General features: G+C 46.0%; 1 protein-coding gene across 1 annotated transcript in view; it reads right to left on the bottom strand.

Annotated features, from left to right (window-relative positions):
- Nucleotides 1–1,495: 1,495 nt before the first annotated feature.
- Nucleotides 1,496–12,698, bottom strand: part of SLC5A1 (solute carrier family 5 member 1) — a 53,599-nt gene continuing 42,396 nt past the window's right edge. The window contains 4 exon segments of the mRNA NM_001009404.1: nt 1,496–1,979; nt 4,071–4,176; nt 5,884–6,099; nt 7,183–7,351. Of these exon segments, the coding sequence (NP_001009404.1) occupies nt 1,756–1,979; nt 4,071–4,176; nt 5,884–6,099; nt 7,183–7,351 (715 nt within the window). The 3' untranslated portion in view covers nt 1,496–1,755.

The following is a 12,698-nucleotide window of genomic DNA, read 5'->3' as shown; positions in this document are numbered from 1 at the left end:
CTGCTAAGTCACTTCAGTCATGTCCGACTCTGTGCGACCCCATAGACAGCAGCCCACTAGGCTCCTCTGTCCCTGGGATTCTCCAGGCAAGAATACTGGAGTGCGTTGGAGGGCACACCAAATATTTTCTTTTCCTTTCATAAGAACAAGCCATTCTTTACCTGTTGAACCATTTTTATACCCAGGAACTACTCTCAGCTGCTCCACAGAACCTCAGATCCCACCTATTTGCTAAGCTAGCCTCAAATCAGTCAATACAAACATCATGACTTCCATAGGATTATATTACAAAATGATTAAGATTTCACAGGTGGAACCAAAAGGATTAATCAAATTTAAATTTAATTTTTAAAATTTCTCCTTAGGAAAGAGGTACAACAGAAAATAAAAATGTTGAACGCTACCACCTGGAACAGAGACTGCCCACTCTAACCTTGTTCAATGGATGATCACCAGTCAAGACACATAAGGAAAAAGAGCTGTGGCCACCTGAGCTCATAGGGAGGAGGATCTTGGGCTACAAGTGTCAGTGTTTCAGGAGAGTCCAGCTGCTCTGAGATGACAAGTGCCCCCAGAGGCATGTTTGCTCATTATGGGACACAGAATCAGTTACATCAGCACCACGAGGAAGTGGAGCCTCTGGAAAATGCACCCCGATTCATTATAGTCACCAGAGAGTGTACTCTGTGCAGCCATAAGGTTAACCAAAAAGAAAAGTGAAGTCACTCAGTCGTGTCCAACTCTTTGTGACCCCATGGACTGTAGCCTGCCAGGCTCCTCTGTCCATAGGATTTTCCGGGCAAGAATACTGGAGTGTGTTGCCATTTCCTTCTCCAGGGGATCTTCCCGACCCAGGGATCAAACCTAGGTCTCCTGCACTGCAGGCAGACTCTTTATCATCTAAGCCACCAGGAAAGCCCAAAAAGAAAACAAGCATTTATTAACAAATACACATGTCATCCATTATGTCCACAAACATTACTGAGTGGCTAAGATAGTCCAGGCACAGGAAATGCCAAAATAAATGAAATCTCAAACACAAGGAACTGACAATGAACACTTCCAAGAAAGCCAGAAAATCCTCTTGGCTCAAGATTATCTGCTTTCCCCCCTGGCCCGAGGCTGGTGCTTGGATCCCTCTCATTGGACTGGTACTGCCATGTCCAGGCCTGTCCTTCAAAGAGCAAACACCCAGGACACAGACCCCATCAAGCTCCCATCCTCAGCTTCAATATGTTCATCAATTTATCAGGTTGATTTTTCTCATGCCAGGAAAACTTGACAAGGATTTCATGAGGTAGGGTGATGCTTTCTTAAAGTAAAATAAAGTTTTAAAAAATGACAGGGGATGTTAGATAGAGAAAGTGGTAGTAACCAGGGGACCACAACTCTTTAAGCAGCGTTTAAGGATCACAAACAATGTTAACATGCTGAATCTACCTGAGAAAAATGTGCATCAGACATCACGGGGCTTCTGTATCTTAGTCTGCCTTTTCCTAGACACTGGGGTGAGTGGGATTTCCTTCTGCAGCTCTGAAATGTACAGATGACTGTACCACATTGGCCTCGAATATATAAGTTAACAGCAAATCAGTGATTTTTCTCTAGCTAGCCTGTAATTACAAATGTACACATTTATCGACAGGGCAGAGTTTACAACTGGCTGGTGTCCTTCAACACCACTGAATGGGACCAAAGAGAGACAGAGTGAAGACTCCAGCCTCCACAAACACAGCCTGCAGCAGAAAGCAGGACTCAGGCAAAGTAGGCGTGGCAGAAGACAGCCACGGCCAGCAGAATGATGCCGTTGATGTTCACCACCATCCGCCACAAACGCTTCTCCGAGGTGTCTGTCATCTTCAGCTTCATGGCTGCCTCCTCTTCCTTCGTCATTTTGGGGCCTTTCTGCTGGTCCAGGCCGCAGAACATGTCATAGGCCTGCCTGAGGCATCCTTTTTTCTCCTCAGAAGCTTCTGTGTCTGGGGAAAGGAATAAAAGGACTGTTGGATACAGAAGCAGGAGGTACTAGAAAAGATCTCCAGAGGAGATATCAGGCCATGACACATCTGCCACTCTGCACACAACTCCCACTTTTCTTGTTTGCAGGAATAACAATGGTGCAGATTAAGGTTTGAATAAATGTAATTAATTATAAGATGATGTTAACAGTTGGATTCTCCATAATATACTATGGTGGTATATTTTACCTCTGTTGGGCCCAAAGGAAATACATTTTGATTTCAGACACTCAGAATCAAACAAGAAATAATAGCTTATGAGAGAGAAATGTTAACCATTGACTGGGGGACTGTGACATGTGAAGAATGTGGAAAACCCACCTCTCAACCAGAGAAACCCATATCTGTTTGCCACATCACTGAAAGCAATGAGTCTGGCATGACTCGAGAGTGTACTGACCGCACCTGGAAATCCCAAGGCTTCACAAGAGATCCAGTCATGTGGCAAGGATTGGTCTGCTCAGTCCCTGATCCAGGGCAGCAAGTGAGCAACACTTCAAGGGCTTAAGACCTGATACTGCTGAGTCAAACCATTCAACTGACCTTGCCACTAAAAAAGTGGATGCCCACCAAGGGAACTAATTCTGTCCTCTGACCCCAAGTGTGGCATTAAAGGCAAGCAGACCTGGGTTAGAATCCCAGGTTTGTGACTCACTAGATATGAAATCAGAGAAGGCAATGGCACCCCACTCCAGTACTCTTGCCTGGAAAATCCCATGGACAGAGGAGCCTGGTAGGCTGCAGTCCATGGGGTCGCTAAGAGTCAGGCACAACTTCACTTTCAATTTCACTTTTCACTTTCATGCATTGGAGAAGGAAATGGCTACCCACTCCAGTATTCTTGGCCTGGAGAATCCCAGGGACGGGGAGCCTGATGGGCTGCCGTCTATGGGGTCACACAGAGTCGGACACCACTGAGGCGACTTAGCAGTAGCAGCAGCAGCAGCAGATATGAAATCAAGCCCACTGTGTTTTCAGCACCATGGTCAGAGACCACTGCCCTCCCCTCTCCAGCCCAGTACCAGCAAACCACACATGACCGTGTGCTCCCGCACCTCTGCACAGCACACATCACCACGACCATCCTCCATGTGTGCGCCCCCTCCCATGTAGGGAGGAAAAGCTCCAACACAGAAACTGAGGAAAACATTGCTCCGCGATCAGGATAAGTCTCTAAGCATTGACTAAGCATCATCTTGGAGCTCTGAAGAATTGGTGCTTTCGAACAGTGGTGCCAGAGAAGACTCTTAGAGTCCCTCAGACAGCAAGGAGATCAAGCCAGTCAGCCCTAAACAGAATCAGCCCTGGATACTCATTGGAAGCACTGGTGCTGAAGCTGAAACTCCAATACTTTGGCCACCTGATATGAAGAGCTGATTTATTGGAAAGACCCTGATGCTGGAGAAGCTTGAAGGCAAAAAGAGAAGAGGATGGCAGATGATGAAATGATTGGATGGCATCACCAACTCAATGGACATGAGTTTGAACAAACTCCAGGAGAGAGTGAGGACGGGGAAGCCTTGTGGGCTGCAGTCCACGGGGTCGCAAAGAGTCAGAAACGACTTAGCGACTGAACAACAAACAACAACAAGCATGATCTTAGTGGACTTGCAAGGAAATCTGATATTTTAAACATGATGTGGTAAGCCAGCAAGACACAAGACCCTAAGAGCCTCTATCTCATCCCACTGATATCACTAGAACTGACCATAGCTTTGGTTTCAACTGCTTTCAGTTTATAAGCTAGTGTCTTCCCTTGTCCCTAGCCAAGCCCCAAACCAAGTCAGGGTGGTGAATATCTCACCTGTGCTTCCTCAATGAGCACTGTAAACCAAAAAGGGAAGAGCTGGGACGATTCTGCATCCTCCTCCTCCCCTTGACAAGGCCTTGAGTAAACTGCCCAAAACCCATTTATCCATCTCACCCCATACCCCGCTCCTCACTCCCCTCCAGAAGAGAGATCTGAGTTTGAAGGCACTTGGTGAAGGCTTCAGTAAGGTGGTCTTGTGGTTAGAGGAGTAACTTGGGAATAGGCTCTGAGCCGCAAATCACCTATTTCTAAGGCATCCTCCCGGGCATCTTGAATGTCCTCGTCTTCTGCATCCAGGTCAATACGCTCCTCTTTGCTGTTACGCAGGCTCCAGCACAGACGGTAGAGCTGTGGAGAAAGCAGAACAGGTTAGCAGGAAGATCCAAGTAGTGTCCTGGGCCAAGAAGTTGGGAGAACAAAGAGATGTGTGTCGAGAAAGGAAAAGGAATGTGGCTCTCAACTCCATCAACAACACAGATAAGTTTCCATCCACAGCACTATCTCTGAATATGTTGGGAACGTGGATATAAATCATATACATGCACATACCATCCCCTAGCATATGGGCATATTCAGAGGCTGAGACTGTCATGAGCATAGAAATGTTTTGAATGAATGATCTCTTGTTACATATGATAAATGAATTTGTTCCTTTTAGCATTCAGGCTAGGAAAGAAGACCAGGCACCCATTTATCCAGACCAGCAGTGTAAGTAAGATCAGATTTTTGTACCATATTAATTGTAGACTCATGAGCCAGTTAGAATAGGAAGAGCTGGAGGTATACTTTCTATTGACATGAAACCAGAAACTACTTTATTTCAAGAAGCATGGAACTAAATGTGTTTAGGGCTACAATATTTTAAAAAACTGAGGCATCAAGAAGCAATTAACACAACATAAAGAGAGTCTGTGACAGATTTGGCCAATAACTGTGATGGCGGTTCTGCCGCTGTAAAAGCAATCTTTGTTTGACATTAAGGTTGGTCACAGTTTTGAAAATTTGGTGCTGAGGTTAAAGGTCTGTTAAGGATTCCTATTTTTGTGTATGCATGAGAAAGGGACCAACAAAACCCTTTCTCTTTCTCTTCAGACAAATGTGATCTTGGGATAACACTCTAGCTCTGTTCCCTGGAAACCTAAAAAGGGTAGAATGCTAGCTGTGTTGGGTTACCAGACTTCACTGCTTATGGTAAAAAGTGACCCATTATTGGTAATTTTCATCTGCATTGGGAGGGCTGCAAACATTCCCTAAACCAAGGGCGACATCTAGAGCTAAAGAAGAGTACTTGTCATCTTTGAAGTCTTGAATCAATTAGACTTTGATACTGTTTGAAATTTCTTAAATTCCATGGGCAATTGTTTGGAGGCTTCATTGGGAAAAAAAATAAAAATAAAGGGTATATCATGCTTCAGATTTCCCTTAGCGTGGTGATTTTTACAACTAGGTATGTCCCTTGCTGGGACCTTTGGAAGCTATGACCTAGAGTCTATCACAAGAAATATGCATTCCTATCTGGGATATAAGCATCCAAGCTGGGGTAACCCTGTGTCAGCCCATGTGATCTCATTGCCGTGCATCTAAGCCGTCACTCGGGCAGCAGGATCCAGAGGACAGTCCCTTGGGCTGAAATGCGGCCTGCTGAAGATACTCTTGACACTGCTCTGCTGGCAAACCGCGCTCCCTGTCCTGTCCTTCTGTGCGTGCTCAGTTGCTAAGTCATGTCCAACTCTCTGCAACACCATGGACTGTAGCCCATCAAACTCATCTGTCCATAAAGTCTCCCAGGCAAGAATACTGGAGTGGGTTGCTATTTCCTCCTCTGGGGCATCTTCCCGACACAGGGATCGAACCCAGGTCTCCTGCATTGCAGGTGGATTCTTTACCACTGAGCCACCTGGAAAGCCCATGTGTCCTTTTACGTGACACCAAAGACAAGGACAGCCTATTTTAGTCATGAGAGTAAGAGGCCTCTAACTGAGCCAAAGCAATCAAGTTGAGTGCTGCAGCATGAATGCAAAACCAGGCAGGACAGCCTCCTGCATGGATACTCACATGCACATCTGCAATGGGCTTGGTGAAGAGGGAGATGGCCAGGATGACGATGATGGTAATGACAAAGAGGATGATGGCAAAGTACAAGTAGTGCACACCACAGATAATCGTGGGACAGTTGCTGGGCTCCATGCAGCTCCCGGTTCCATAGGCAAACTCGGTAATCATACGGGACACCCCAATCAAAAATCCTATGATCAATCCCCAAAAGGCTCCCTGTGAAAGAAAAGCCTGGATGATGAACACTGTATTCGGGAAACAGCTGTGCATTCACTGGGGGACAGAGACGAAAGAATAACAGTGAGAGAAATACGAGCTCCAGGCCATCTGAAACAGGAACCCTGGGGTTCAGAATACGACTGGGGATGTTAGGTCAGGCCTTCAGTGGCTCTGTTTACCACCTCTTAGTAACTCAACTGGGTATTTGAGTGTTCTTAGTTGCTCAGTCATGCCCAACCAGCTCTTTTGCGACCCCACAGACCTGCCAGGCTCCTCTGTCCATGGGCTTTTCCAGGCAAGAGTACTGGATTGGGCTGCCGTTTCCTCCTCCAGGAGATCTTCCCAATGGAGGGATTGGACCCATGTCTCCTACATCTTCTGCACTGGCAGGTGTATTCTTTACCACTGAGCTACCTGGGAAGCCCTTGTTTAGAATAGCACCCAAGTTCTCAGTGCCAAAAAAAAAAAAAAATCCCTTTAACTTTAAAAATACTTTGAATTTCTCTACCTGCAGCTACTATTACCATCAGACTCCAGATTTAGGCACATTCAGTTATAACACAATTACTTGTGAGCTAATCTGTATTCCTGAAGACATTGAAAGAAATTGGGTCTTTTAGAGGAAGAGGAGAAAGGAACTTTTCCATCAGCCCCTTTTATAGATCCAAAGTCCCCTCACCCTTATCCCTATCTGGCTGGAGTATCACTCCTTGGTCCTTCACTGGGCCCTGAGAAATGCTGGCTGGAAAACGTAGCCCCCTGCAGAACCCAGGAGGTAGCCTGTGCTAGCAATTCCCATGGAGCTGTTTGCCCAGAGGCTACAAGCTTCCCAGAGAGAGCCACACAGTGAGAATCACCCAGAGTAGATGGAAAACACACATCATTACTTGGGAATTAATTTAGAACCTGCAGCAAGGAGAAGGAAAGTCCCAAGGTCCCTGGAGGATTTTCCATATAAACCCTCACCAGCACCTTGATTCCTGCTCAAGATCTCTGGAGTAGAATTCCTCCCAAAGAATATACAAATCCAGAAGGGAATTTCTGTTCCGAATGACTTTTCTAGACATTCTTGATACCTACCGGCTCATTGACTCTCTTGCAGAAAATAGCAAGCAGGAAGACTGCTGCGATGGGTGGTCCCAAGTAACTGGTGATGGACTGGATGTAGTCGAAGAGCTGTCCACTTTGTGCTGACTGCACGATGGGCACCCAGGCGATGCTGACACCGATCAGTACCAGCATGAACAACCTGAAATCAAGCCCCACAGCAGGGTGTCAACAAATGGCTCCACTGGAATAGTTATAGATAGATAGATAGAGAAACTGCCTGCAATACAGGAGACTCAGGTTCAATCCCTAGATCAGGAAGATCCCCTGGAGAATGAAATGGCAATGCACTCCAGTATTCTTGCCTGGGAAATTCCATGTACAAAGGAGCCTGGAGGGCTACATTCCATGGGGTCACAACAAGTCAGAAGTGCTGAGCAACTGAGCAACAGCAACAGTAAAGATAGATAGATAGATAGAAAGGCTTACATTACCAGAGCAGGGAAAAATAATTAGCAAATTCATTGAGACTCTTTTCTTCTGTATTCTGCTCCTTCAGGGGCTTCCCTTGGGGCTCAGACAGTAAAGAATCCACCTGCACTATGGGAGACTTGGGTTCGATCCCTGGGTTGGGAAGATCCCCTGGAGGAGGGCATGGCAACTCACTCCAGTATTCTTGCTTGGAGAATCCCCATGGACAGAGGAGCCTGGTGGGCTACAGTCCATGGGGTCACAAAGAGTTGGACATGACTGAGCAAATAAGCGCATAGTACTGCTCCTTCAGGAAAATCTTCTTTGCCTGTAAGTACAATGCACTTGATTTTCCATAGTAAAGTCAACCCACTAACCCCCAGGAAATAATCCACTTTGAGAGGCGGTGGAGTTTAGAAACAAAGGTGTGGACTTTGGAGCCAGTCTCCTTTTTTTGGTGTTTTTTTGTTTGTTTGTTTGTTTGTTTGTTTGTTTGTTTTTTGCCGTGCCTCATGACTTATGGGATCTCAGTTTCCCAACCAGGGATTGAACTTGCACCCTTGGCAGTGAGAACACGGAATCCTAACCACAGGACCACCTGGGAGTTCTCTGAAAGTTAAAGTGAAGTCAATCAGTTGTGTCTGACTCTTTGCAACCCTGTGAACTGTAGCCCACCAGGCTCCTCCATTCATGGGATTTTCCAGGCAAGAATACTGGAGTGGGTTGCCATTTTCTTCTCCAGGGGAACTTCCCAACCCAGGGATTGAAATCAGGTCTCCCACACTGCAGGAAGGAAGACTTTATTATCTGAGCTATCAGGGAATCCCTAGCTCTCCTCCTTTTGAGTTTTACTTCAAGTCCTGAAAAGATGGGATGCGTGCTCAGTTATATATGACTCTTCACAACCCCATAGACTGTAGCCTGCCAGGTTCCTCTGCCCTTGAGATTTTCCAGGCAAGAATACTGGAGTGGGGTGCCATTTCCTCCTCCAGTGGATCTTCCTGACCTGGGGATCAGACCCGAGTATCCTGGAATTTCTGCATTGGTAGAGAGATTCTTTACCACTGAATCACCTGGGAAAGATGGGAGGGTTCCTTTTAACCTCCTGATTTAATTAGAAAGAAGGCAGTGGTTCTCTTATCTCTGGAATTTAAGGCAGAAGAGTCTTAACCTAACCATCACAAAGTAGTGTTCTTGCTCACGTATTTCTCCCTCTAAAGTACCCCTCCCATTGCCTCCCATTTATTCAGATCCTATCCACCATTTAGACATAGATTGGGGTCTCCCTCCCCCAGGAGCCTTGCTCAGCTACTGACTAGTACAGTCATCTCTCCCTTCTCTGAGCCTGTGATTGCTCTTACAGGCACCGCATCACAGTGCAGAATTGTTTCTTGTAACTGTAAGCTTATTGAAGACAGGGACAAACCCCAGAGCAGCAATCATCGGATGCACAAAAAGTGTGAGCCCCAACACAATCTCAGGGCCAAGAGATCCAGCCCTGAGTAAAGCAACAAAATGATTTTGTTTCCGTGTTGCATCTTGAGTCTTATACATAGCAGAGAATCCCAGTAACCATCTTTCAGAGGAAAACCCTGTCAGGGAGCCATGCTGCTTCCTGTGAAGCAGAGGGCAGACTCTGGCCCAGTCTGACCTCCCCTGGGTGCCAGGTGTCTCATCGCCTGCAAGGGGCCTGTCATGTTCCTTTCCTTCCTTTGCCCCAATCTTGCTCATGAGATTTAGGAGGCAGCAGCACTCCCCAGGAAACTTTCCCTGGACAGACATCCCAGGGAGTTTTTCACCTGCCCTGAGGAGGTTGGCCTGCCTTCGCCCTCCAGAGAGACACAGCAGAGCTTCTGCTGGTCCTCTACCCAGAGCCTCTGCTCCATGGATAATCGAGATAATGGGCACACCTGGCCCACAGGTCCATACTTACGGGGTCCAGTATCCTGTTGTGTCCATTAGCCCACTTGACAATAACCAGTGTGCACAGAGTATGGTGTTTTAGACTGTGCAAAGCACATTCACAAGCACAGTATCACCTGACCCTCACAATGGTCCTGTAAAATGCTACAGCAAGGGGTCAAGGCATTGGAGGCACCTGGGCCTAAAAGACGCCCAGAGAGGAGAGTTGCAATGTGCAGGCCTGAGCAAGACAGTGTGGTGCCGGGAGCCAGCATGAGGAAGGAGGCTTGGCATACGCAAAAGTGTGATCAAGCCTCAGGAAACCCCCTGTTCCCGAGCATCTACCCCCAAAACCAGAGTCTACCTACTTTACTGTTTCATGCTCTCGCCTACACCTCTGACTTTATGGGGGGCTGTTCCCCACCGGTTCTCTTAGAGAAGGAGTAAACGTGCAGCTCCAAGTCAATAAAAATTCCTGGGCATGGCAAGAGTGTTTCAACTTACGGACTCCTCTGAAGGTTATCTAGCCCGCCTGTATAGGTTCCTCTGGCCACATGTGATTGTTTACAGTCTCCCAACCTGAGAGGCATGAGATGTTTTAGACTTACTAAAGGCAAAATCTTTTGGGAAATTGTCAGTATAGTGGGTTGGTTAGGAATTATATTGGTGAAGGGTTTTTCATTTGTTGTGCCAATAATTGCTGCTAATTCCCTGCCCTGGGTATGACAAGAGTGTCTCAGGTCAAACCTCTCTGCTGACAGACTAGCTTGTGTGACAGGATTATCCATACTCCTGCCACTACGCACATGATTGTTTCAGTTCAGTTCAGTTCAGTTGCTCAGTCATGTCCGACTCTTTGCGACCCCATGAATCGCAGCACACCAGGCCTCCCTGTCCATCACCATCTCCCAGTGTTCACTCAGACTCATGTCCATCGAGTCCGTGATGCCATCCAGCCATCTCATCCTCTGTCGTCCCCGTCTCCTCCTGCCCCCAATCCCTCCCAGCATCAGAGTCTTTTCTAATGAGTCAACTCTTCTCATGAGGTGGCCAAAGTACTGGAGCTTCAGCTTTAGCATCTTTCCTTCCAAAGAAATCCCAGGACTGATCTCCTTCAGAATGGACTGGTTGGATCTCCTTGAAGTCCAAGGGACTCTCAAGAGTCTTCTCCAACACCACACTTCAAAAGCATCAATTCTTCGGCGCTCAGCCTTCTTCACAGTCCAACTCTCACATCCATACGTGACCACAGGAAAAACCATAGCCTTCCTAGACGGACCTTAGTCGGCAAAGCAATGTCTCTGCTTTTGAATATACTATCTAGGTTGGTCATAACTTTTCTTCCAAGGAGTAAGCGTCTTTTAATTTCATGGCTGCAGTCACCATCTGCAGTGATTTTGGAGCCCCCAAAATGAAGTCTGACACTGTTTCTATTGTTACCCATCTATTTCCCATGAAGTGATGGGACCAGATGCCATGATCTTCGTTTTCTGAATGTTGAGCTTTAAGCCAACTTTTTCACTCTCCTCTTTCACTTTCATCAAGAGGCTTTTTAGCTCCTCTTCACTTTCTGCCATAAGGGTGGTGTCATCTGCATATCTGAGGTTATTGATATTTCTCCCGGCAATCTTGATTCCAGCTTGCGTTTCTTCCAGTCCAGCGTTCCTCATGATGTACTCTGTATAGAAGTTAAATAAGCAGGGTGACAATATACAGCCTTGATGTACTCCTTTTCCTATTTGGAACCAGTCTGTTATTCCATGTTCAGTTCTAACTGTTGCTTCCTGACCTGCATACAGATTTCTCAAGAGGCAGGTCAGGTGGTCTGGTATTCCATCACTTTCAGAATTTTCCACAGTTGATTGTGATCCACACAGTCAAAGGCTTTGGCATAGTCAATAAAGCAGAAATAGATGTTTTTCTGGAACTCTCTTGCTTTTTCCATGATCCAGCAGATGTTGGCAATTTGATCTCTGGTTCCTCTGCCTTTTCTAAAACCAGCTTGAACATCAGGGAGTTCACGGTTCACATATTGCTGAAGCCTGGCTTGGAGAATTTTGAGCATTACTTTAGTAGCATGTGAGATGAGTGCAATTGTGAGGTAGTTTGAGCATTCTTGGGCATTGCCTTTCTTTGGGATTGGAATGAAAACTGACCTTTTTAAGTCCTGTGGCACTGCTGAGTTTTCCAAATTTGCTGGCATATTGAGTGCAGCACTTTCACAGCATCATCTTTCAAGATTTGAAACAGCTCCACTGGAATTCCATCACCTCCACTAGCTTTGTTCCTAGTGATGCTTTCTAAGGCCCACTTGACTTCACATTCCAAGATGTCTGGCTCTAGATTAGTGATCACATCATCATGATTATCTGGGTCGTGAAGATTTTTTTTGTACAGTTCTTCCGTGTATTCTTGCCACCTCTTCTTAATATCTTCTGCTTCTGTCAGGTCCAGACCATTTCTGTCCTTTATTGAGCCCATCTTTGTATGAAATGTTCCCTTGGTATCTCTAATTTTCTTGAAGAGATCTCTAGTCTTTCCCATTCTGTTGTTTCCCTCTATTTCTTTGCATTGATCGCTGAGGAAGGCTTTCTTATCTCTTCTTGCCATTCTTTGGAACTCTGCATTCAGATGCTTATATCTTTCCTTTTCTCCTTTGCTTTTTGCCTCTCTTCTTTTCACAGCTATTTGTAAGGCCTCCCCAGACAGCCATTTTGCTTTTTTGCATTTCTTTTCCATGGGGATGGTCTTCAACCCTGTCTCCTGTATAATATCATGAACCTCTGTCCATGGTTCATCAGGAACTCTGTCTATCAGATCTAGTCCCTTAAATCTATTTCTCACTTCCACTGTATAATCATAAGGGATTTGATTTAGGTATACCTGAATGGTCTAGTGGTTTTCCTACTTTCTTCAATTTAAGTCTGAATTTGACAATAAGGAGTTCATGATCTGAGCCACAGTCAGCTCCTGATCTTGTTTTTGCTGACTGTATAGAGCTTCTCCATCTTTGGCTGCAAAGAATATAATCAATCTGATTTTGATGTTGACCATCTGGTGGTGTCCATGTGTAGAGTCTTCTCTTGTGTTTTTGGAAGAGGGTGTTTGCTATGACCAGTGCATTTTCTTGGCAAAATTCTATTAGCCTTTGCCCTGCTTCATTCCGTACTCCAAGG

Source organism: Ovis aries, chromosome 17, assembly GCF_016772045.2.
Source record: "Ovis aries strain OAR_USU_Benz2616 breed Rambouillet chromosome 17, ARS-UI_Ramb_v3.0, whole genome shotgun sequence".
NCBI lineage: Eukaryota > Metazoa > Chordata > Mammalia > Artiodactyla > Bovidae > Ovis > Ovis aries.
This window is presented reverse-complemented; position numbering and strand designations above follow the sequence as displayed.